The sequence below is a fragment of the Carya illinoinensis genome, chromosome 13 (assembly GCF_018687715.1).
Source record: "Carya illinoinensis cultivar Pawnee chromosome 13, C.illinoinensisPawnee_v1, whole genome shotgun sequence".
Lineage (NCBI taxonomy): Eukaryota > Viridiplantae > Streptophyta > Magnoliopsida > Fagales > Juglandaceae > Carya > Carya illinoinensis.
The window spans coordinates 13,090,113-13,115,939 of NC_056764.1; the positions used below are offsets into that span (position 1 = coordinate 13,090,113).

Genomic DNA, 25,827 nt, shown 5'->3' on the forward strand with positions numbered 1-25,827 from the left:
GACATTTTAACTTCAAGCCTGTTTCATTTTCAACCATGGCTCTCCACTTCTTGAAAGTATCAAATGTGTCAGATTTATTTTTCAAAAAATAAACCCATACTTTCCTGCTTGAGTCATCAATAAAGGAAACATAGTACCGTGATCTTCCAAGAGAAGCGACTGGAGATGGCCCCCACAAATCTGTGTGCACCAACTCCAACTTTGTAGATTTTGGAGTTCTACCATTTTTCAGGAAACTGACCTTTTTCTGCTTCCCAAAAATGCAACCTTCACACATGTCGAAATCAGTTGATTCCAACTTTGATAACTTCCCCTTGGATAATAGTATTTTCATTCATTTCTCACTCATATGACCAAGCCTTTGATGCCATAGGTTGGCATTTGCGTCAGCAATTGCAACAGTATCTCTAATACTTGAAGTCATGTATAGAGTACCTGTTTTTGTGCCTCGAGCTACTACCATAGCTCCTCTTGTTATCTTCCACGTGCCACCGGTAAATAGTATCGAATGCCCATCAGCATCAAGTTGTCGTATAGAAATCAGGTTCCTCATGAGCTTGGGAACATGTCGCACCTTCTGTAGCAACCATGCACTTCCATTGGGCAGATTGATTGGTACATCTCCCATGCCTTTGATTTTCAACACTTCACCATCTGCTAAGTACACCTTCCCGAAATCACCAGTGACATAATTTTGCATGATTTCTCGGTGTACTGTAGTGTGGAATGAGGCTCCTGAATCTAACACCCAAGATTCAATTTGGTTGTCGACTGAAAGGAGTAAGGCATCTTGGAGATCTTCTGTTGTGGCATTAGCAGAGTCATGCTCATTCTTCTTCTTTGCTTCATTGCAATTATTTTTAAAGTGGCCAATCTTGTAACAATTCCAGCACTGTACTTGTTTTCCGGACCTAGATTTACTTCTGCCTCTTCGGGACTTTGATCTGCTTCGATTTGAACTTCTACTAGCTCCTCTACCTCTCGTCTCGAGGTTTAAGGCAGAACTGGAAGTTGATGCTTCTCCTGTATCTCTTCTGCGAACTTCCTCACTAAGAATATGGTCCCGGATATCTTGATACTTCATCTTTGTTTTGCCATAAGAATTGCTAACAGCTGTTCTCATGGCCTCCCAGCTTTTTGGCAATTGAGCTAGAGCAATCAATGCACGTACTTCATCATCAAATTCAATCCCCACTGAAGCTAATTGATTGATGATGGTGTTGAACTCATTCAGATGTTGAATGACTGGAGTTCCTTCTGCCATTCTCAAGTAGAATAACTTGTACATCAAATGCACTTTGTTATTGGCTGATGGCTGCTCGTACATGTCTGATAGAACTTTCATCAAATCCGCTGTGGTCTTTTCCTTTCCCATATTGTGTGCAACTGATCTTGACAGTGTTAATCGAATGACTCCCAACACTTGTCTATCAAGGAAACTCCAATCTTCATTGCTTATGTCATTTGGCTTTCTTCCTAGGAGTGGAAGATGTAGTTTCTTCCCATAGAGATAATCCTCTATCTGCATTCTCCAGTAGGCAAAGTCTGTACCGTCAAATTTCTCGATACCAACACCTTTAGCTTCTTCTCCAGCCATAACTTTACAAATGAGTTCAAATTTAAACAAACAAAGATCACCGTTGCGTCCGGAACTCCAACTGGCGTGATTTAAACAAATTAGCTGGAAACGAGTCTGGAATGATCCAAATAGTTTGTCAGCACTATTTGATCATTGCAATGGAACTCCAACTGGCGTGATCTAGCCCAAAATGATCTGCAACACGTGGATGGTTCAGATCGAATGTACTGATGTTGAATCTCAAAATTTTCACCGTACGGATGAGTCCGTAATGATCCAAATAGTTGGAAAGCACTATTTGATCGTTGAAATCGGACTCCGAATGGCTTAGATCCAGCCTAAAAAAGATCTGAAAAAACGGACGGTTCTAATCTGTCTGGCGCGTGGGATGCACGCGCTGAGTAGGGCGTCTGGGCGGCACGTGGGCGCGTGTATCACACGCGCTACAGTCTGTGTGCGCGTGGGAAGCGCGTGAGGCGTGTGTATAACACGCGTTGAAACCTGTGTAGGGCGCGTGAGGGCGTGTGGGAGAGTGTCTGACATGCGTCTTCCTCCTCTGGAGCGCGTGGGGGCGCGTGTGGATCACTCGTCTTCAACCTCCGATGAGTGTGGGGGCGCATGGGTTGCAGCAGATGCACGCGCCGATCTTCTAGGGGCGCGTGTGGGCTCGTCCGACCTCCGTTTTCGATTCTGTTTGTGGCAACGGATTCGTCTCGGCGCGAGGAACGCCCTGGAGTTGTCAAAAATTAATTTTGAGCAACTTGAATTTTCGGACAGCTCGAATCAGAGCTCTGATACCAGTTATAGGGAGCTGGTCGGAGACAGAGATGATTCTAAATAAATGAGAGACGAAATTTAACGTGGTTCGGCAATTGCTTACGTCCACAGCTGCTGTAATTTCATTATGAAATAATTTTTACAAAAAATCTCTCTTGTAAACTCTCTGCTCACCCACTCTCTTTCTATCTTCTCTGCACAGCGCTACACGCAGCACACACTCTGTTTTCTCTCTACACTTGTCTGCACACACACCTCAACTGAGCTCTCTCCTATTTATAGGAGAAAGCCGCCTACAATTTTTTTTCGGTGCAGTGATTTATGCAAGAGTCTGAGGCGTCATTTGCTGCAGACACTGTGTGTGTTTGCAAGTGGGGCCTAATATGCCAAGGAAAGAAACGGTGCATGACTCACTGTTCACCTTTTTGTCTCCACTTATAACAAGACCGACATTAGAAGGGCTTACCTTTGATGCACTCGAGTTGCACGGCTTGAGCGGCCCTTCAAAGAGGTGGAGATTCGGAAAGTAGTAATATGTGATACGACCTGTTAACCCAACATGAATACGACATGAAATTAGCAGGTTTGGGTTTGAAGTTAACAAGTTTGGGATAATATGGGTTGACCCGTTAAGACACGATTTATTAACGGATCACTAATGGGTCAACCTGCTTAACCCGTTAGTGACCCATTAAATTCTTTACTCAAAATTACAATTATATCATTTTTAAATTTTTTTTGTTTTTGATAAGTCAATTATATCATTTTTAACCTAAGAGCAAAAATACCCTAATCATATTTCATATTTTCTAACTCTCTCTTAGACCCTCACTCTCTCTCATTTCTCAATTGAGTCAGTTCTCACGAGTTGCAACCGCTTCCTCACTTCCTTTGGATTGTAATTTTGGTGTTTTTGTTGTTTGGATTGTAATTTTGGACTTATGGCAGATTATTTATCAAAAAATTTTGGACTTATTTAGTTAGTTTTCTATTTTTTTGTAATATTGTGATTTTAATTTTTATGTGAAATTATCTTTAATAAAGTCAAATGGATTATTTGGGTTAGTTCAACCCATTTACATAAATGGGTTGACATGGGTCAAACGGGTTGTGTTATGTCAATATATTTTTAATTAATTCATAACGGGTCAAAACGGGTCATATTTTGTTGTGTCAACCTGTTATTTTAATGTGTCGTGTTAGAGTTTGAAAATTTGACCCGTTAAGCTTAGTGGGTCATGTTCGGGTTGACCTATATCGTATAATAGACACGACTTAACATGACACGAACATGACCCATTAACGCGATTTGCCCCTCCTAGACTAAAAAGTATGGTGGGTGACAAGGCTCCAAGTCTGGATAGATTCTCTCTAAGTTTTTTTCAAACTTGTTGGGAAGTGATCAAAGATGACATCATCGGCGTCTTTCCTGAATTCCATGAAAATGGAAGTTTTGAAAAGAGTCTTAATGCAACTTTTATTGCTCTTATTCCCAAAAAACCAAGTGCAGTAGAGGTAAAACATTATCGACCTATTAGCTTGGTGAGTGAGATTTACAAGATCATGTCGAAGATGTTGGCGAACATATTGAGCTTGGCAATGGATAAGCTGATATCCAAGCCCCAACATGCCTTTGTTAGAGGAATGCAAATTCTTAACTCGGTGCTTATCGCAAGCAAATGTTTGGATAGTAGACTTAAGTCGGGACTTTTGTGCAAACTAGACATGGAAAACGCTTATGACCGGGTCAATTGGAGCTTTTTGCTCTACATGCTCGGGCACTGTGGCTTTGGTTCAACATGGTTGATGGTCTCCAAATTATTACTCCCAAGTATAGAAGTTGATCAATTGTAATAATAGAGAAATCCCAAGGTCATTTCCACAGGGACAAAGGTATTTCCAGCAATGATACTTTGTGAAAGTTTATTGTAAAAAGAATGTTGATGAGAGAAAAACTATATCAACTCTTTTTGGGTTTTTATGATTATGAAAACAGCAAACCCAAAGGAGGAGTGGTATATTCACAGTAGAAGGAATATGAAAATTGAAATGTATGGTTGAGCTTTTGAGGGTCTTATATATGTAACTTATGTTTTGAGAGATGAACTAAATCATGAGTTATTTACTTGCTAAGGATTGACGGATGCAGAAAAACTTCTGAAATGTAATTTTTGGTTTTAACAAAGCTCAAACAGAAATGCAACTCAGTAGCTGAAGTTTAACAAAATTCACAGAATAAATTTAACAAACACTTGGGCTGCGGTTTAGAACTTTCTTTGATTCCACAACTCAAAAGACTTCTGGGCATTACCGTTCTTTTACCAACCCAATCAAGGAGTTAATAAAACAGAATGTATGCATTTGATTTCAAGCAACATGCCAATGCGTAAAACAAGAGACCCTCTCTAAACATCAACCAAGATTTATATGACACTCGGCTGAGAAGAATCCTTGATTAAATTCAAGGTTCTGTTGTGCCTTGTGTCAACAACAAAACAAGAAAAAAATGCAAGAGATTCCTTCAACTTTCCCTTTTATGAACTCGGTTTCAGACAGAGCAAGGAGTGAAAATTAAGAGCACAGAAAATCCATCAAATGCTGGAAATCAATAAAAGGTTTTACCGCAACCCAAGCTGCGAAAGTTAGCTAAACATCTTCATTCAAAACTAGAAAAGCACTAAAATGAAAACAAAACCCTAAGAAGAAAACCCAGAAATTCGGTCTGAACCAAAATAGCAGAAAATGAAGAATAAAAACTGAAAATCTGAATCTCCCCTTCACCAGCAGATTTCCCCTCCTTTTATGCTCACCAGCCTCTCTCCTTGCCACGGATTGCATCCCCTCCATCGCACAAGACTGCCTCATTCCTTTGCTCCTTGTGGTCCCCGAGATTCCCCAAAGCTATCAGGTTTGGTGCTGCTGAGTCCTTCATGTGACAGCCTCAGGTCTCTTCTCCACATGGGCTTTCCTATGGGCATGGGCTGGAGTGATATGGCTTTTCTTAAGCTGGCAGACGTGGGCCTCAACCTTCAATACACACATAAGAGTTTAAGCCTATTTAAGTCTAACATAAATAAGACTAAGCTCAATTCCATTTTTGCTATGTGATTAATCTTTACTCATGTCAATAGCCCACTGTTATGCATTGTTTATTAAATACTCTTTTTTTGCAAATAAAACTTACTTAATCAATTATAGTAAGAGTACTTAAAACAACATAATTTCCCTTTTATCAATGGTGTTCATTGATTACTCACTACATCTCAACAGCTTGTTTGTCTATGTTGGTGAATAGCACCCGCATGGGATTCTTCAAAAGCTCACAGGGTTTAGGACAACGTGATTTTCTTTCTCTGCTAATATTTGTTTTTGTAATGGAAGCCTTTAGCAAGACGATCTCAGGGGTTGTGGAGAGTGGTTTCCTTAGTTGATTTTCAATGGGGGAGGCAAGTATATCTCACCTATTATTTGCTGATGGCACCCTAATATTTTGTGGGGCCAAAAATGATCATATCCAACCTTGGAGGGCTCTTCTTCTTTACTTTGAAGCTACTTTGGGATTGAACGTGAACTTGACCAAATCAGATTTAGTTCTAGTGGGAGATGTTGCTAATATGGAGAGCTTGGCTTCCATCTTGGGATGTAAGATATCTCTTTTGCTGATGAAATATCTTGGCCTCGAATTGGGTGCACCATTCAAATCGAAATCAATTTGGGATTTATGTATTAGAGAAAATGGAGCGGAAATTGGCTAGCTGGAAGAGGATGTACCCATCCAATGTGGTAGGGTTAATTAAAAGTACTCTATCCAACCTGCTGACTTTATCACTATTCTCGCTTCCTACCAAAGTGGGCATATGCATGGAGAAACTTTAGTGAGATTTTTTATTGGGGGGAGAAAGGAAGGGGGGGGGTGGGGGGTGAATGGTGAGTTTAAGTTTCACTTGGTAAAACGGGTTAGAGTAAGCTTCCCCATATCAGAAGGAGGACTGGGTGTCAGGAATTTACAGGTTTTTAACAAGGCTTTGTTGGGCAAATGGATGTGGAGATACCATCATGAACGGGGGACCTTGTGGAGAAACATGATAGACTCAAAGTACGGTGAAGCCCGGGGAGGTTGGTGCTCAAATGAGGTAAGCAGGCCATATGGGGTGGGGCTTTGGAAGCTCATAAGAAGAGGATGGGATGCCTTCTTTAGAAACACTTGGTTTGAGGTGGGTGATGGAATGAGTTTCCGTGATTTTCTTGTATCACTGAACTAGTACGCTAAGGTGATGCTTTTGTATATATCCCATGTACCCGGGCTTTTGCTATTCTTATGATCAAAAACTTTCTTTCCCGATAAAAAAACTGTATTTTATATGTACTTTTAATAACTGTGCTTTGGGTTTTCATTCCTAAAAATTTGAATGTCATTGCACATATATTTGAGTCATAGAATAATTTTGTCCACCTTTATGCTGAAAGAAACAGGTTGTATTTATTACTTGTGTTTCCTATTTGAAGCAATTTCTTGTGTGTTCTTCCTTTTAATACATCTGAATATTTTATGATGGATCTTCATTCTACCATATATAATTGCTTCTGACTTGGAACTGTTGATGGTATTGCATGCCTAAATTTTCATTTTTTGCTATTGGAACTTTGGACATTGATTCTATGCATTACTTTGGACATTGATTCTATGCATTTATCAGAGATCCATATCTTCATTACCACTTGCAGGAATACCTGGTTGTGCCAAGTCTGCACTTTGCAAGGAGTTACTAAATGCACCAGGAGGATTTGGAGATGATCGGCCTATCAGTAGCCTCATGGGTGACCTTATCAAAGGTATGACACTTTACAGAAGATGTTTCAAATTGATGTCTTTTGAGTTTGGGTTAAGTATCTGTGGGAGATTTTAAAAAATCTCCATCTTGTTGGGTCTTTAAATTGGCAATGCCTCTAATCGTGTTAAGCAATTTGGTTATATTTTTCTCACTTGTAAATCCTGTTTTCATCCTATCACTTCATCAATATCAATTTTGTTGACCAATTGATTAAGTTAAAAATATTTTGTAGTTTGCATTAAGGTAATTTACAAAAAAAGAGCGACATATTGCCTCCATATTCTCAAACATATCTGAACCATAATTTGTGATAACCCATCACCCCTTTATCAGATCTCTGCGATATTTTGGTGCGCAATGCTGCCTGACTGTTCAAAAATTTCCTTTTTAGACTTCTGACCCAGTATAAGTTGAAACTAGGATATTTCTTTTTTGGCTGAAGCGGTTTTCAAGCCAAACCAGTCTCCAAAGTCCAAACCTATGGGTTGGAAAGTCAGGCAGAAATCTGGAATGGGCCAGATTGACCCAAAGCAAGTTTTTCAAATATGATCCTTTAAAGTCAGCCATCGTCTGTTGACTGTTCAAGGAAATCAAGTTGGTTTATCATTATCACAGGTATAGATTTCTTGAGAATAATTCATTATTTCAAGTAATTGAAAGAACTGTCGGAATTCACAAGGTTTGTGATGTGATTTGAAGTACACATGGATGCGTCAGACTATGTCATAGGTGGTATGCTAGTACAACAAGGTAACCCAGTGCATATGATAGCTGAAAGCTCAAGGAGACCAATTGGAGTTGGTCATGGTTGAAGCAGTTGAAAAAGGTCTTTCAAGAATTCCATGAAAATTGAAGGTTCGAAAAAATTCCAATGCAACTTTCATTGCTCTTATTCCAAAAAAAACCAGGGGTGGTTGAGGTTGAGGATTTTTGCCGTATTAGCTTGGTGAGTGGAATGTATAAAATCATCTCATAAGTCTTGGCGAACAGGTTAAGCATGGTGGTGGAGAAAGTAATATCAAGGCCTCAAAATGCCTTTGTGAAGGGGAGGCAAATACTCGATGAGGTGCTTATTGCCAACGAAAGTTTGGATAGTAGACTCAAGTCGGGAGAGTCGGGGGGTGCCTCTTTGCAAACTAGAGGGAGCTTGATATTACTTTATCGAGTCAATTGGCCTATGATAGTAGACTCACATCGAGTCAATTGGAGCTTCGTACTCTATATGCTCGAGAGATGTGTTTCGGGGTGAAGTGGTGCTTATTAGGGGCAATATGTGACATGACTCATGAACCCAATGGACAAAATTAGTGGGTTTGGGTTTGATATAAATGGGTTTGGGTCAAAACGGTCTGATCCGTTAAGACAATTAATAAACAGATCAATAACGAGTCAACCCACTTAACCCAAAATCTACCTACAATAACTAATTTAGAAATTTAGATTTTATTTCAAAATTACAATTTTATTATTGATGGGTTTTAATATTAGTATTTCTCAATTTGCTTATGTTTTTATTGTTAGGATTGTAATTCTGGACCTATGCTCATATTTATTATTGTAGGTTTTGTAATATTGGTTTTATTATAGTTTAGAATTTGAAAAATATTGATATTTTTTGTTAATAGGTAGTCTTATTGTTTTTTTAGATATTGTGACTACCAATAAATATAGATTTTAACTTTTATGTGAAATTATGTTAACCAAGTCAAATAGGTTATATGTGTTAGTTCAACACATTTACATAAAATGCATTGAAATGAACTAATTAATTATTAAACGAGACAAAACAGGTGACGGGATACGACCCGTTATTTAAATGAGTCGAGTTAGGATTTAAAAGTTTGACAAGTTTAGCTTAATGGTTCGGGTTTAGGTTGACCTATATAGTCAAATTTCCATGAATTGACATGTTATCATCTCTCATTTGTTGATGATACCATGTTACTTTGTAAGGCCAGCCAGGATCATATCTATTCATTTAAGGCTTTCCTTCTATACTTGAAGTCGTGTCTGGTTTGAAGGTGAACTAGGGCAAATCAGAGGTTGTTCTAGTGGGGCATGTGCATAATGTGGATAGTATGGCTACTATTTTGGGATGTAAGATATCTCATCTACCTATGAAGTATCTCTCCTGATGGGTGCTCATTACAAATCGATATCCATTTGAAATGATGTACTAGAAAAGATGGAGTGGTAACTTGCTACTACTTATCTAAAGGTGGCAAAGTTACACTTATCAAAAGTACCCTCTCCAATATATCGACTTATTTCCTCTCTTTATTTTCGCTTCCATCAAAGGTGGTTCACCTTATGGAGAAAATATAGAGGGATTTTCTATGGGGAGAGATGAATGATGTGTTCAAATTAGATTTGGTAAAATAGGCCACAGTTTGCTCCCCAATTTCTGAAGGAGGTTTGGCTATTCGCAATTTGCAGCTTTTTAATAAGGCGTTGTTGGGAAAATGGCTATGGAGGTATCCCATTGAACATGGAGCTTTGTGAGAACAATTTTAGACTAAAGTATGATAGAGCATGGGGAGGTTGGTGCTCAATCAAGGTGAGTGGATCCTATTCGGTGGGGCTTTGGAAGCACATTCGATGTGGATGGACTGAATTTTCTAGATTTACTTGTGTTGAGGTGGGTGATGGGTTTCGAATCAAATTCTGGCATGACATATGGTGTGGTGACAGGGCACTTAAGGAAGCTTATCCCGACTTCTTTGGTATAGCAAGAATGAAGGAGGCCTCAATTGCGGACCTCCTTGACCAATCTAACCATACTCTCCAATGGAATATCACATATCTTAGAGCTGTCCATGATTGGTAAGTTGAAGCAATTTCTGCAAGACAAATATGGTGTGGGGTGGTCTGCGTTCAAATGGGGTTAGTGGGCCTTTTGGGCTGAGTTTGCTGGAAAAGATTAGGAGAGGATGTGGGGACTTATCTTGCCATGTTAGATTTGAGGCAAGCAATGGTTCTATGATTAGATTCTGGCACGATGTGACACAGTAATCAGCCCCTGAAGAAAACTGTACTATCACTATTTGTGGGGACAAGTGCTTGTCATGTGACCTTATTAATGCATACTAAAGACACTGAAATATAAGGCATGAAATAATAAGAAAAACTGTTCTGGGTTTAGGCATATAGGTAATGGTCTGACTAAAATAGAATGGGGGGCCCTCGTTGCTTTGGGTTTAGCTACTCCAAAGTATTTGACACTTCCAAGTACCTGCAGTCGGTAAATATCACTGTGATTGGAAGATGACCTTATTCAGCACCTAGAAACTCTCTCTGGAACCATTCGGCATGACAATCTGACAATAGTCATATTAACTGCATGAAGTTAAACAGAGAATCAGTGGCAATAGCTATATGTTATTCTTGGTCACACGCTGGAACTGTGGTCCATATCTTGGGTTTCAGTGTTTCACTATTGTCTAGATGCTTGCATAGTTTGATGGGCTCGGTTGTAACATAATATGCATTGACATAATTATGTAAAACAGGAAGATATTGGCAGAAGGTTGCTGATGAATGCAAGAGAAAACCATACTCTATAATGCTTGCAGACAAGAATGCACCAAATGAAGAAGTATGGAGACAGGTAAATTTGCTGTTTGCCTACCTTTATGTCATGATCCACCAATAAACCTTTTGTGTTGCTTTGATGAATAAACAAAAACATATGCATCGGATCTTGATCTTCTCCAACGTTAAATCTTGTTCCTTCTCTTGACAACAGCTTTACTAGTTCTTGAAATGGTATACTATTACGCTTTATGGTCGGTGGAGAAATCCCAATCCATTCTATTGAGAAAGGAATATCATGATGTTGCAAAATTTTGGGAATGTTCCAGCCAGGCTTTGAGTTACATCTATGGACAGAGTTTATATATATATATATATATATATGGACAGAGTTCCTTATAGCTTACTTTATATTTTGAATGGAATCTCTGAAGTAATGTACACGAGACAAAAAAGGGTGGTTCCATAGGCTTTGATTATTATTTAAATGATGAAATGGATCCATTTGGATGGTCAAAAGAGTGTTGATTAACCTATAAGAGTGTGTTGATTAAAGTGTGTTGGTTACCAGTTCATTCTAATGTTTCAAGGCATTATAATTATAAGACAAAGCTAATGGAATAGACTCTGTTAAGTTGTTTGGAGAATCTTAATACTTTTTTTTTTTTGATCGGTAATCAAGTAGTTTTATTCAAAATAATAGGCAAATCCCAAGTACACAGGGAGTATACTTGAGAAATACCTAACTAGAGTTTACAACTGAAAGAAGAAAGTCATGGACATTTAGTCCATTACAAACAATGGCCCCCACCCAAGAAAACAATGTTTTAAAGAAAAAAAATTTCAGCTCCCCCATTGTTCTCTCATGGTCTTCAAAACTTCTATCATTTCGCTCTCGCCAGACACACATACATATGGGAACCATGAGAATCTTATACTTGATTGAGCATATTGTTGTTTTTTCTCTATTGATCTTCCTGAAGGCACCTACACAATAAATTGCACAGATTCATTAAAGGATCAATTACTTTCTTTACCTCAAAGCAGTGGCATCATTGGCAACCCAATTAATGGTGAATGGATCATGATTATTCTTCAAGACCGACAAATGTTGTAATTGAATTTGGATAGTGGACTTGTGTGAGGTCTTGATTGCCAAAGAGATCTATGTTTTACAAAGTCGACTAAATTCTTTGGTACACTATACTCATTGTTTTATAGAGGGTATGAAAAACCCATGAGCTTTAGGTCTCTCTTCCTTGCCCCTGGTGAGACTGTCTGCACCGTGTGCGTTTGTCACTTGTCAGCCCCATCCTGTACCCTTTCTCCATTCTATTTCCTTTCCTTCCCTTGTCTTTAGTTTTTTCCTTGCACTTTTGATGCCAGATCTCCTTCTATGTAGCTGGCATGCCATCTTACTGCTGCATGAGGCCTACCTGCCGCCATTGGTGCACCTGGCACTCATGCAGTCTTTCTTTGTAGCCTCTCTGAAGATCTGTGCTCAAGAGCCCGACGGACTGTTAAGGAGTGGTCCCTTGGGAAGGAGAGGGTGGGACCAAGGTAAATTTGGTCCTTTGCCTAGTCTTCGCCGGCTTTTTGCAGGTTCTTTCAGACATTCACAACTTCCTCTTCTGGAAGGCTCACTGCTGCTTCAACAGCCTCTCTCCTCATTTTTGCAAGGGTTACTGTTAAATCGCCCTTAGCTGTCCTATTTATGGGCCTTTGGCCCACGTTTGCAGACTATCTATTGGGCTGTTTGCCCAACCCTAGGTTCTAGTGGTGGTATATCTGTTGAGCCCCTATTCATACCCTCCTGTGCGCACAAGCCACCACTCTTGTTTTAGGCATATAGGGAAATATTTCAACCATTTTGGATATGCAGGCCTTTCCTGCTACTTTGCAGCCTGCTAACTTAGCAAATATTTGGTCAGACATGGAACAAAATCAGTTTTGTTCAAGCAATAGGTTTAGATGATATAGACAGGATCCACCTAGTTTTGGTTGTTTTTCCTTTTGTCTTCCCTTTTGTTTTCTTATTATTGTAGTGCAAATCAACTTCCTGTTTTCCCCTATTAACTCTTGTGTTCTTTCTTCCAATAAAAGTTGGAAAGAACAGACTCTGCTGTTCTCTTCTGAGAATTTTTAACATCTTGGTTACTTGTGCAGATTGAAGACATGTGCCGCAGAACCGATGCCTCTGCTATTCCAGTTGTACCCGATTCAGAAGGTTATATCTATTATTTCTCACGAATCTGTTAATATTCCCAGTGTTCTCATTTGCTAGTCATTGATTGTGCATCCTTTGGCTGTATATTATTTGCTATTCTTCTACAGCATATTATTTTGGCTTCTTGGCGATAGACTTGTTTATATTATTTGCTTATAGACTTGATGACAATAGACAATATTTTATTAATCTTTTTGACAATAAACGTGTTCATATATATTCTTCTAAAACCTATATTATTTGTTCATCAACAGGGTTGATTAAATTCACGGGATGTGAACCTCTATCTTAACTCTTTTCTTTAAGACACACAATAAAGGCCTTGCTTCGAATTCTCATTAAATTGTTTTTTCATGCATCCTCAGATTGTTCTGAATACATAAAAATATTATTTTGTGCTTCCGACGTCTTTGAGAAAGAGTGATTTGGCCTGCTTACTAGCTTAATTGATTTCTGAATGGTCATAAATGTCTTTCGTATTTGATATCTGATATGTTTTCTCTTAAGTAATGCAGGAACGGATTCAAATCCATTTTCTCTTGATGCGTTAGCTGTGTTCATGTCTCGTGTGCTTCAACGAGTAAACCATCCGGTATATGTTCAGTTCTCATTCTTCAAGCTGTGTACTCAGACCCCTGAATTTACAATCTTCCTAATATATGTTTTTCCTTATTTCTTTCAATCTTTAGGGGAATCTTGACAAGGCATCTCCAAATGCTGGCTACGTGTTGCTAATGTTTTATAACCTATACGATGGCAAGGCATGCTTAAAAAAAAAACCCACTTATCTCTTCTTCTTTTTTTTTTCCTCGGAAAATGTGTCATGGAACATTTTCTGAAGTCCATATTCACATCTTACAGAGTCGCAAAGAGTTTGAGGGAGAACTAGTTGAGCGATTTGGCTCACTTGTGAAGATGCCATTGCTGAAATCTGATAGGTACTTTAGTAAGTTTAATCCTAAGGTCGGTTAAAACACCACCCCCCCACTCCCAAAAAAAAAAAAAAAAAAGATTTTCAAATTGAACCGATACAATATAATAGTTTGTTGCAGCAGCGTACAGTTCAATGGTGATTTTTAATCAAACTCAAATTTAAATGAATGGTATTATTTCATTGCTGTTTGCATATGCAGGAGTCCCCTACCTGATAGTGTGAAGTCTATTTTGGAGGAGGGAGTAGATCTGTACAAGCTGCACACTACTCGACATGGAAGGTTCATGATTAACATTACCAGCATATTTTATTTCCGGATTACATATATATATAATATGTAAAATAACTTGTGCATAGAAATTAAAGCCAGATCCTGACAGCATTTTAAAGCCAAGTATCTGTAGTTACCAAATTGTGTACTTCTATCTAGTGTCTAGAATCTTTATCTAGTAATGTATTTGATTCGTGCATATTAGGTTAAATTGGATGATGCCCAAGAACATAAACTTTTCTTACTTTGGGAGGGATAAAGTTGGTTCATTCACACATCAATTTATTTGGCTGCCCAGAACTGATTGGTGAACTGATATCAATTACACAGGATTCCGGTGGAAGATAGGGATCATTGGATCAAATCTGTTCCATTGTTTGGTTAAATGAAAGCTTTTCTCTTTGGCTTCTACTTTGTTTGGCGTACATTATGTATAAATCTGTATTAAAGCCATTAATTATCTGATGGTGGATTTTAGAGTTAAAAAATGATTGGCATGGAGAAGTGTGAACTGTTTAATGTTGACAATATTGGCAGGAAAGAAACGGCTGAGCCCAAAGGTTGAGCTGCCAACTCAAGTCTCCTTTCTTTATAACAGTCTTTGCTTCACTCATGCAAAGAACTTTTCCCTTTGTGTTATTTTCTTTTTTCCTGATAGTGTGTTAATGCTGGCGGGCACTTTAGGGGCTTATGGCTTCCATATGCTTCCTGTGTACATCCAGTTGCATCCATGGTGCTTCCCATTAAGATTTTCTTAACCCACACAGAACTAAAAGGGAAAAGAGAATGAGAAGAAATAGGTGAAGTGACTTGTAGAGAAATGAAATTGCCCTCGTTCTCTAGTAATATCCTTGCATAAACACAAAACTATAACAATAGTTGTGATTGAACTCGCCTCATGATTAATGCTAAGGTTGCATTCTTATTTGTTTTTGCTTACTTCTACTTCACTATATGCATGTGAAATAGAAAGTTTAGGTCTTTTATGTTTCTTCTCCTGTTTCAGATCTCTCTTTTTTAAATGCCATTTACTTCCAAGGGATATTTTCTTATTTTTACTATTATTGTTCGTTACTGCCACTGCTGTTAGATTGGATTCTACCAAGGGATCCTATGCAAAAGAGTGGGCCAAATGGGAGAAAGAATTGCGGGAGGTTTTATTTGGCAATGCTGAGTATCTCAACTCTGTACAGGTCAAATATGTTTCTTTTTGTTTTGTCCTGTAATGTTAATATATTCAGTCTTTTTTTTTTTTTTTTTAATTAATGTGAAAGGTGTTCTATGAAATCAAAATCAGCTAAAACTTATTTTCGTTCTTTTTCTATTCACATGGTGGTTGGGGGGCTCGATACCCAAACATTCTTAATTAGAGAGGAGGCAAATTTCATCAGGCTGGAAGGCCCTTGGCAATTATTTTCTTAAAGTACTTGATTGATTTTCTTTACAATTTCTATGACCCCAGGTTCCATTTGAGTTTGCTGTCAAGCAAGTTTTGGAGGAACTAAAAAAGATTGCAAGGGGTGATTATTCAACGCCAGATACTGAAAAGAGGAAGTTTGGAACCATTGTTTATGCTGCCGTTGATCTGCCTCTTACAGAATTCCAAAGCGTTCTTGATGATGTATGCAAAAATTTCCTTCGCATCTGTTATTTTGAGTTAATATACAACCAAATTAGCACTTATAAAAAAAAAATATATATATGTATATATATACAACGAAATTAGCTCACTTGTTCTTTAATGTGTTTATCAAATACTAAATTTCTTTCATAAACCCTGCTTAAGGGCCTCAAACAGACTTTCGTGGCCTAGCTAGCTGGCTTAACAGGTTTCAGGGTGGGGCTTTCCTGTCTGCCTACTACAACTTCGCTCTGGGTTTGGGTATCAATTTGTTGATATTGTATGATTACTTGCAAAAGTCCGGAGTTTGGCCCTAAGGCCTGGATTGAGAGATCATGGTTTTCTAGCATCCACTAACTAAAGAATTTGATACGACTTCCAAATGCAAAGCTTATATGAGTCAGGTTGGAGATCCACCTTGTAGAGCCTGGGCTAGGCTAGAGAAAGGATTTGTATTTGATTTCCATGAATTCAAATGTCCCAAGGCATCCTTATAACCGTAGATGTAGTCCCAATTCGCTGCTGCAATGAATCTAATGCACCCCCACAACTATTTTTTTGGTGATTTAGAATAGGAAAATGAGTTGTACATGCCTAGGGTGTGCAAGTCCCGTGCATGCCCTTAAAAAAAAATGGGACCCACCATTTTTTAGTAACTGATTGGACCTTATCCAACCCTTGAATAACTGATTATGATTCAGCTTTTAATATCCTTGAATTATTTTTGAGTTCCTCTTTTCTTGCTCTTTTATATTTTGGCAATACCACCCTCATGTTGATGCTGACCCTAAGTTGGGTTTTTATCCATTTCCTGACAAGAATCACTGATATTTTTTAGCTTTTCCATTTATGAATAGCATTCATCATGTTCATAACTAGGGATGAAGGTATACTTTTTTGACTCTCGTGTTTATCCAAGCAGTTGGCTCAGAAAGATCCCAGGGTTAAGGCTTTCCTAAAGAACAAGGAGATGCTGAAAAACCTTAATAACGCTCATGTGACTCTTGCACACAAGAGAAGTCATGGTGTTACAGCTGTAGCTAGTTATGGCATTTTCCTTCATCAAAAGGTCCCAGTCAGGTTGACTGCTCTGCTGTTCTCGGAGAAAATGGCTGCATTTGAAGCTTGCCTTGGTTCTGTAAATGGTGAAACAATTACTTCCAGAAATCAGTGGCCTCATGTTACCATATGGACTGGAGAGGGAGTAGCAGCCAAGGAAGCCAACGCATTGCCTGAATTGATTACGGAGGGGAAGGCAACTCAAATTGAAATCAGCCCACCTATCACCATATTTGGCACACTGGAATTTTACTGAGTCTTTTGTCCATTTGTTTTCCTCTTCATTTGATTACTTGGAACAGGTCCAACTAACATTTGGTATGTATATAAATTTTGAAAGTCGTGAGTTTTTAAGTGTATTAGATTAAGTGGGTACTTAAGTCGAAGGGTAAGAAAGTTTTGGTAGGTTGAGGCATTTCTACAAAGATTTTGCATATGGACACATTTAAAATGGAAGAAATAATATGGTTGAATACTTAAATTGACAGTAATTTACATGATGGCTTCCACATAATGAGGATAGAGCATATTTTATGAGAAATTTTATTTTTTTTAGATGTTGAAAAGTGGTGATGTATTCGGCTTAATTAACCATAGCGTGCAAGTGTGATCTTGCTGATTTATAGATTCTGTGGGCTTTCTGGAACCAGATGCCGCAAAGGGGTATCACCGTGTTAGTCCCAAATCTGCATTATCTTCTTCTTCGGTACCATGCGATTAGGAAAGACTGAAGATTTTTATCAAAAAAACAAAAAAGAAAACGAAAGAGTGAAGATAACTGCACAGGCAATCCATGGACACTAACACGGGATGGACTAAGCGCGGTTTAGATACAGAGGATAGTGAGATGAGATAAGGTAATTTTAGATGAAAGTTAAAAGTTAAATAAAATATTATTAGAATATTATTATTATTTTGAGATTTAAAAAAATTAAATTATTTATTATATTTTGTATAGAAATTAAAAAAAGTTTAATTATGAGTTAAACAGTAAAATCATTTTTTCAAGAGCTAAACACGGCTGTCCGTGCATGATGATGATAGTCCAGCTCTTTTTAAATTATTTTACTATTCATTTTAAATGAATCATTTTAATTGTGACACATGTTAAAAAATAATCACACTTTTACCCAACAATTCTTCACTTTAAATAGAGTGCAGACTAAATTACTAATTGTAAGTTAAATTATTTTCCTTTTAAGGAGAGAACAGGAAACCAAGTAAAGCCTTCCTCCTTTAGGCAAAAGGAGATTCTCCATTTACCCGCCATCAGTTGTTATCTGGGAATCAAGTTTAGGAGTGATGACAGTGAGCATTTTTTCACTTCTTTCTTCTTCTTTTTAACAAATACATTTGTAAACATGTATACTAGTAGTAGTGTACTCACGCTTTGTGTTGCTAATTATGGAATTATCTGAACGTGCTCTTTTTTAATTATTAATCTCAATAAACTACATATAGATTAAAGAACACAGAGTTGTATACTTTTTATTTTTTTTAGAAGAAATCATAATTTTATTTTAAAAAGAGAAATATCTAGCCTCCAAAGGCAGAGAAAATGATCAGAATGAGTGTTTTCCAGTTCAGCCATGGGACAGCCCAAAATTGGTTTGACCTTAATTTTTTAAGATCTTGTTTTTCACTTCCAAGCGTAGTCTGTGGTGATGCATTTGAGATACGTTTGCAGGTTTTCCATGGCCAACCAATGCCTACTACTGTTGCTGCAGCGACACATCCACCAACAATGCGCCCAAGGGTGCGGGCTAGACGAGGTCAGGCCACAGATCCACACAGCATAGCTGAGTGGGATAAGCTTGATATTCATATCAATCATGCATGAGAAAATCATACATTTTGAAACTTCTAACGACACACACACACACAAACCATGCTGCTAATTATGATAATTTAATTATTTAATTTGGGTCCATTGCCTGGATTCTTGAATTATATACTAGTGAAGTAGAATGTTCATAAACTTTCAAATTACATACATTTATTGATATAACTTTTCAATTATTTAAACTTAAATTACCAAGTTCATAGATTATAATTTTATAAAAATGAAACTGGTTTAAGTAGACGCTGAGGCATATATGGTTCGGTAGAAGCAACAGAAGTTTAAAAAATTATATAGATTATAGATTTTTCTTCCAGTTTGAGTGAGACGTTTTTCTTTCACTTCTTAGACAAGAATGTTGCACTAGTTTATCAATCCTCTGACCTTCGTACTGATTCTAAATTTGCAATAAAAACCATTAGATACTGGTTCAGATTTCAACAAAAACTCCTTGAAAGTATTATGTCCATCCAGACAACTCTGTTAAATTTCTCTAGAACTCCCAGCAAGTGAAAAGTTGGTCAATACATTGAACATTATGATGCTAAGCAGTTAATTAGACTACAGAAGAATCTGACACCTTTTTAACCGCTTCCATCAGTCCAGGGAACGGACTCCTTCCACAGCCAGAGATGGCAAGATAGCCATAGCCTCTCCATCCAGAACCAGAAGTTCATCATTCCTGATGCACTTTGTCTTGAATTTTACTCTGTATAATCAAGCATCCATGTAATTCAAAGGTGAAAATCCTTTTCTAGTTCAATGGAGTGGGAGAACTATATTGATGACGTAGCTTACAGGTATTTTTTCTTGTTTTCTTTTAGACTAATCACTTGTACCTCACCACTGACCTTGTCTCCAATATAGATTGGCAACCTGAAATTCAAGCTTTGGGAAACATATACAGCTCCAGGCTACAAATCAAGCATAACATTTCAAAAAATTAGACCATCTTGGAAAGGATAGGTCTTGCAACTGTGCTTTTCAGAACAAACGGGATGATATGTAGTTCTCATACAACTCAAATTCTGGGTGAGATTTTTTTATTGAAAATCCTAAATAAGATTCCCCATGGAGGAAAAGTTTCAATACATACCATAAAACACCAAAATCATTTAACCCAATATTTATCCACTTGTCCTGGTTGTTTGCAACACAACCATTGACTGCAGCTCAAAATTATATACCCTACAATATTAATACCTAAATACATTTCCAGCAACAAAATATTGCACGGGAGATCAAGTGAATTCACAAGTACTAATATGGCTTGGATAGGTCCTAGCATTACATGCTCGCAGGGACAAAATATTGTAGGTGGTATGTTCCCTTTTTTTCCTTGTTCAGGTAACATGACAAACTCCAAGTTACTTCTGTAGTTGCTCTTCTTCCTTCAACTAAATTTTGTTGCAATAATATGAATAAGAAAAATTAAGAAGTAAAGAAGGTAAAAAAAAAAAAAAAAAACCCAGAAATTGTAACTTACGAAATGAGAAGAAATGATCCGTGGAAAGAGGGCAGCAACAAGCATCCCATGAACAAGTCTATCTTCAAATCCAGCTTTACGAGCAAGCTCTGAATTAAAATGCAAAGGATTTGAGTCGTGACTCACCTTTGAATATTCAAGGACATCTTCATCTGTAAAAACTCTCGTCTCCTTTAAGATATCTCCAGTTTTCAGAATATTATGTGCTGATGATGAAAAGCATCTCAAAGGAGGGACGCTCCCAAAAAGTAAACTCCTGATTAACATAGTTGTAATAGTCTCAAAGAGGTGTTCCAATACGTAGCTCAGATTCAGATAAGCACACCGCAGCTTAGTATTTTCACAAAGCGAGGCCAAACGGAAATTGAAACGTTAAATTCCTTGACTAGTAGGATATTGCCCCTCCATAACAGTACGAAAAGCGAACGCTTTATGAGGGTCTGAACCTATGACAGAGACCTACACATAAAATTATGAAAAATTACTGACTTGTAACAACAAAATTGATTGATGTATATTAGTTCATGTAAAACATTCAAACCGATATATATCATTTGTTTCTGTTGGTTCCAAGTTAAACTGCACTCACCCCATTATCTTACATAGCCATATCCACATCTAAAACGCTTTGGGCACCGAGTTTGAAAAGACTCTGTCTCTAATCACCCCTCATTTTAAAAAAAAAAAAAAATATTCCCCAAGAATTGCATCATATATTTTCTAGACATTCTCAACCCTATAAGGCGAATGCTTCTTAATTATTCAGCTCTATCTAAAACCACATATTTCCAGAGTCGTATACTATTTAGTCAGTCCTGACCACCTCAATCCACATTCATTTGACGAGGTTATTTAAAACCTTTATAAATATGAATCAGATTACATTAGTAAGCCAAATGAAATTGCATAGAACATTTAGTTTAGCAGTAGCAGCAGCACAATTTTCTAGCCAGTAACTAGTTGCATGACAAGAGAACGACGCCCCTCTATATGACACCATGAATAAGGAATAAATCATAGTTTCAGCCAACAAAGAAAGAGGACTTATAAAAAATAAGGAAATACCTTCTCGACTTTTCTTTAAATTGGTTATTGAATATTATAAGAGCAAACAGCTCAAGACAAAATACAATGCAATAGCGTTTAAAAAGTCTTGCATGTCTACCAAAAGGACATTTCTAACCAACCAACCATTCTACCTCCGTCCTAGACATCTCCACAGACATCGAATACCAAAAACACGTTAACCATATCGTTACCCGAATGCCAACAAATATGACACAGAGAGAGTTTCGTCAAATACGTAAAACAATGTATATTTTTAAGCACGTTTGCGTGAGCATTTTATCGAACTCCTGGAGTGCAACCTTGTGCGTGTGCGACCCACATTTATTTATCACTGGAGAATGGAGTTTAAGAAGACATGCTGTTGGAACATGATTTGAGTTAATTACCTGAATGCCGAAAAGCTTCACTCTTTTCACACCGAGTCCGAGTGGTCTTTATAGTTGGTTGTGGTGGCCCTGTTCCTTTCGCCTTTAGATTCGAAACCCTGTTTGCTAAATCGACTCTTGTAATCTTCGACCCGTCCCAAAAATAAGAATGTTATATAATCTAACAACGCATCCGAAAGAAAAGTTCTTAACGTAAGCATACACACCGCCTTTTCTTTAATTTTTTTTTTTTTTTTTCTCTTTTACCAAATATTTGGTATATAAATACTACGTAAAAGAATTCAATTAGTTTAAGAAAAAAAAACTCGAAAAAGAAAAAAAAATGTGTGATGTGTAGACTTATGTGTAACAAAGCTCTTACCTCTATCTCTGTAAAGTTCGGGACAAAACTAAGTTATGGTTTCCAATTTTATTTTCAAGAATGAAATGATATTTGTAGTGAATGTGCAAATCTCATATATTTCTTTAAAAAAAATTAATAAATCTGAGATTTATATGAAAATTTATTTTTTTAATAATAAATTTATTTTTTTCAAAGGAATGCGCAGAACTTACATATTCTAAAACTATATCTAGCATTACTATTTTAAAAAATAGTTATTCTATTATCAATTCGATGATTAGCGCACACTATCTATATCACTTAAATGTTAAATTTTGATTTGTAAGATTCAAATTTTTAAATTTAGCTCCTAAATCAAATTATGCTATGTAAACATTTATTAATTGTGCTATCCATACTAGTTTATAAATAAAATTTTTCTTTAAAAGTCTTAATTTCAATCTAAACATTAACGGTGTAAACAAAAAAAAAAAACCAATTGAACCAGGCCAGTAGATTTGGTCCAGTTTGTAAGTGGTCTAGTGTTGTACTGGTTCTTATGAATCGAAACCGATCCTAAATTAGTGCGGTACCAATTTTCATATTTTGAAAACTGATTTAAATCAAACTAGATTGGTATATATATTTTTAAAATTTTATATTATATCATATATATTATATGCTAAAGAGTTTTGCTAATTAATATAACATGAAATTCTAATCTTATTATTTAAGTTTAGTAACCTTATAACATAAAATTAATATAACATGTGATATAATATAAAATTAATTTTATAATTTTTAATATAACATTTGATAGAACAATAAATTTTAATCTTATAACATAAAATTTTAATCTTAAACATAAATATTAATATTAAGTTATTAATATAAACTTACTTTTGTTATATATATATACACTACTTATAATATATATATATATATATATATTATCAAGGATTAACAAGGATTAAAACATCTTTGGCATAATAAACTATAATATATATTTTTTTATAAATACATTTTTACACTTTTTTTTTTATTATAGGAAAATACTTAATTTCATAGAGGCATAAAACCTCAAACTAGGTTACAATAGACTTGATCAATAAAAATTAAATTCTCAATGAAAATAGGGATACTATGCCACCAAATATGCATATCATTGATGGACCATGCATGTCCTACAAGTTGATGTGCTATCACATTTGTCAATCTATTGCTATGTTGTAAACTGCATTGGACAAAACATTACATCAGTCTCTTAATATCAAAAACTAGTGTTCTTATTGCTGCATGAGACTCAGTTTCTTTGTTGACTTCCTTCACCAAAAACAAATAATCACTCTCTAGGATAAGGTTATGGATGCCAATGTTTATGCAAAGTTGTAGTCCCCTTAGTAAAGCCACCGCTTCAATTATTTCTGGTTCTAGAATTTCAGTTTTTGCTCTACTAACTGCCATAATGACTTCTCTCATTGAATCTCTTAAAACTGCACCCATATGCCTTATTAAGATCAAAGAATAGTGCACCATTAACATTAAGTTTATAAAAATTCTCAAGAAAAGGAGACCACCTGTAAACCATGGCCTTTACTGAAACAGACCCCTACTGCTGCACAGTAGAAACATTCTTCAGTTTTTTCAAGAGAGCAAACCCAATGACTTGTTTTGGAGGTAGGATAATATGATCATGAACCATTTTATTTCTTCTAAACCAAAAACCCCAGGCTATTACTATAAAATTTGTCAATTCATCAGAGGAACCTTTCAAAAAAACTTCCATAGCAACAAGCATAAATGATTGATCTATGGAAGTTATTGCAGAATAGAAAATCTCCTCAACCAGACCTCATGTATAGATGGACACAGAAGCAGTGCATGAGCCAAATCCCCCAGCTGGTGCTGACAAAAACGGCATTGCCCATTCACATCTATCTTTTTGGTAATAAGATTAGCCATAATAGGGAGGCTTTTCTTACAAGCCCTCCAAGCAAAGATTTGAACATTTTGAGGGATTTTTAATTTTCATAGAGCATTCCAAAACCTTTTGAGATATTGTCCCATTAGAAGACTCACAAACCACAGAAGCTATATCATTTGAGGCACTAGGATGCAGCTTTAAAATAGCATCTGCTATCTTTGGATTGAATAAAGTTCTAACTTTTGAGAGATTCCACTAGTTGGTTGATGTATCAATCAAAGAAGTAACAAGTTCATCCAAATGGCTGAACTCTACCATTTGATTTGAGCTACTAGAATATAACTCATCCCTTAGATTTCAGAAACCTGGTATCCAAACATCCCTCAAGATATGAATAGATCTCCCATTTCCCTTAGTCCATCTTACACCTTGCACAAGCAAATTCTTGGCCTCCCAAATTCCTCTTCAAGCATGGGAGGGATTACTACCAAGAGAAGCTTCCAACATATTACCATTAGAGAAATATCTTATAAAACAATCTCTCTTTATTTTGCTGAAGCCTCCAAGCTTGCTTTGTCAATAAAGCCATATTGAAAGTCTCCAAATCTTTGAAACCCATCCATTCAATAGATTTTGATTGGCACAACTGATCCAATGCACTTTCTTTTCCTTATTACTCTACCCCCATCAATACCTGATCATTATACTTTCTATATTAGAACATAACTTGTAAGGAAGCTTGAAGAAACTCATAGCATAAGAAGGAATTTCCAATGCTACAGCCTTTAGAAGCACCTCCCTTCCACTTTGAGAAAACATATTTCTTTTCCAACCTCGTAATTTCATCCAAACTTTGTTCTTAATCTCAGTAAATGCATAATTTTTGGACCTACAACTATAGGAGGCAGGTTTAGATATTTTTTATATTGTTGTGCACTTGAGAAGAACCCCATAGATGCATAATAGCTTGCTGCCTACTAGTATCAACATTTTGACTAAGCACCATTGTTGTTTTGTCATTATTAATCTGTTATCCTGAAGCCACCTCATACTGAATCAGTAATTGTTGTAATCTAAGATTCGTACTCACATCAGCTGCACAGAAAATGAGATTATTATCTACAAATCCGTAAAACTGAAAAAGCCAAATCAGACTAGACTGAAATTAGAAAAATTGGAAGTTCTGGTTTCAATAGTGAATCAGTCCGATATCGATTTTTAAATTTTTAGAATTAGTATATACATATTCGGTTCTAAAAAATGTATAAAATTAGATTGAACCATACCAGTTAGACCCCTACTAAACATCTCTCAAATTTTCAAAAACCTATCAAAAAGGTATTTTATCATTGGAGTGAACCTATCAAAAAAATTTATATTTGTCTCCTTAAAAAAGTCATATAATACAAAAGGCATCTCAAATTTGTTTAACAAATTCTATCCTTTGCTCCTCTCCTCCTTTTCATAGTTGGCTTTTCCAATCCATCTCAAATAGAGATGGACTGGAAAAGGATTTGAGATGGATTGGAAAAGGATCGAGCTAGCCTTTTCTCCCGAGTCGAGTCTTGAAGCTCCCCGCTCTCTTTATCCTTTAATTACTAAAAGTTAATTAATGAGTTATATTTTCAGGCAAAAATCAGCATTTCTTATTTGCATACTTACGCAAATTTTGAGGTTTAAAACTTTTTTTGAGATTTAAAATTTCATGTGAGCTTTATTACTTATCATTTTATACACTATATATCATATTTATTTATTTATTTATTTATTATTTCTGTTAAACTAATTGAATTCTTTTAATTCTTATCTCTACATCATATACTTGCTAAGAAAAAATAAATAAAAAATCACGTGTAATGTATTGAGTAAAAATGATGAATAGAAATTTTCATCAATACATGAAAGTAAAGACAATAGGGCGACATAATGTGACATCATCTTCTTAATCTGCAATTGCATATGTATTCCAC

At 36.5% G+C, this 25,827-nt stretch overlaps 2 protein-coding genes across 4 annotated transcripts in view; one reads left to right on the forward strand and one right to left on the reverse strand.

The window, feature by feature from the left end:
* The window catches only part of LOC122291735 (tRNA ligase 1), a 38,629-nt gene extending 21,284 nt beyond the window's left edge, over positions 1-17,345 (forward strand). For 2 of the 3 annotated variants that reach the window (XM_043099662.1, XM_043099663.1), the window contains 10 exons: positions 7,082-7,189; positions 10,698-10,795; positions 12,886-12,946; positions 13,462-13,538; positions 13,636-13,707; positions 13,808-13,884; positions 14,080-14,160; positions 15,242-15,344; positions 15,614-15,772; positions 16,695-17,345. In XM_043099662.1, the coding sequence (XP_042955596.1) occupies positions 7,082-7,189; positions 10,698-10,795; positions 12,886-12,946; positions 13,462-13,538; positions 13,636-13,707; positions 13,808-13,884; positions 14,080-14,160; positions 15,242-15,344; positions 15,614-15,772; positions 16,695-17,087 (1,229 nt within the window). In that variant the 3' untranslated portion in view covers positions 17,088-17,345. Of the gene's footprint in view, positions 1-7,081; positions 7,190-10,697; positions 10,796-12,885; positions 12,947-13,461; positions 13,539-13,635; positions 13,708-13,807; positions 13,885-14,079; positions 14,161-15,241; positions 15,345-15,613; positions 15,773-16,694 lie in introns of those variants that run through there. The other variant, XR_006236746.1, reaches the window with a different exon arrangement.
* A 1,690-nt stretch (positions 17,346-19,035) lies between these two features.
* On the reverse strand, positions 19,036-21,849 carry LOC122291326 ((R)-specific enoyl-CoA hydratase). Its single transcript, XM_043099006.1, has 4 exons — positions 21,612-21,849; positions 20,158-20,616; positions 19,470-19,585; positions 19,036-19,380 (listed from the first exon to the last, which is right to left on the reverse strand). Exons 2-4 carry the CDS (start codon positions 20,422-20,424, stop codon positions 19,269-19,271), a joined length of 495 nt encoding a protein of 164 aa, XP_042954940.1. The 5' UTR covers positions 20,425-20,616; positions 21,612-21,849; the 3' UTR covers positions 19,036-19,268.
* Positions 21,850-25,827: the final 3,978 nt, after the last annotated feature.

Bases quoted from the DNA above. Each gene is read 5' to 3' on its own strand.
- LOC122291326 (XM_043099006.1), bottom strand. From the start codon at position 20,424: ATGTTAATCAGGAGTTTACTTTTTGGGAGCGTCCCTCCTTTGAGATGC. The intron at 19,586-20,157 runs GTAAGTTACAAT...CTTGATTTGTAG, and splicing joins GGATCATTTCTTCTCATTTC to CCTGGAGCTGTATATGTTTC. The intron at 19,381-19,469 runs GTAAGCTACGTC...TTGATTATACAG, and splicing joins GAAAACAAGAAAAAATACCT to AGTAAAATTCAAGACAAAGT.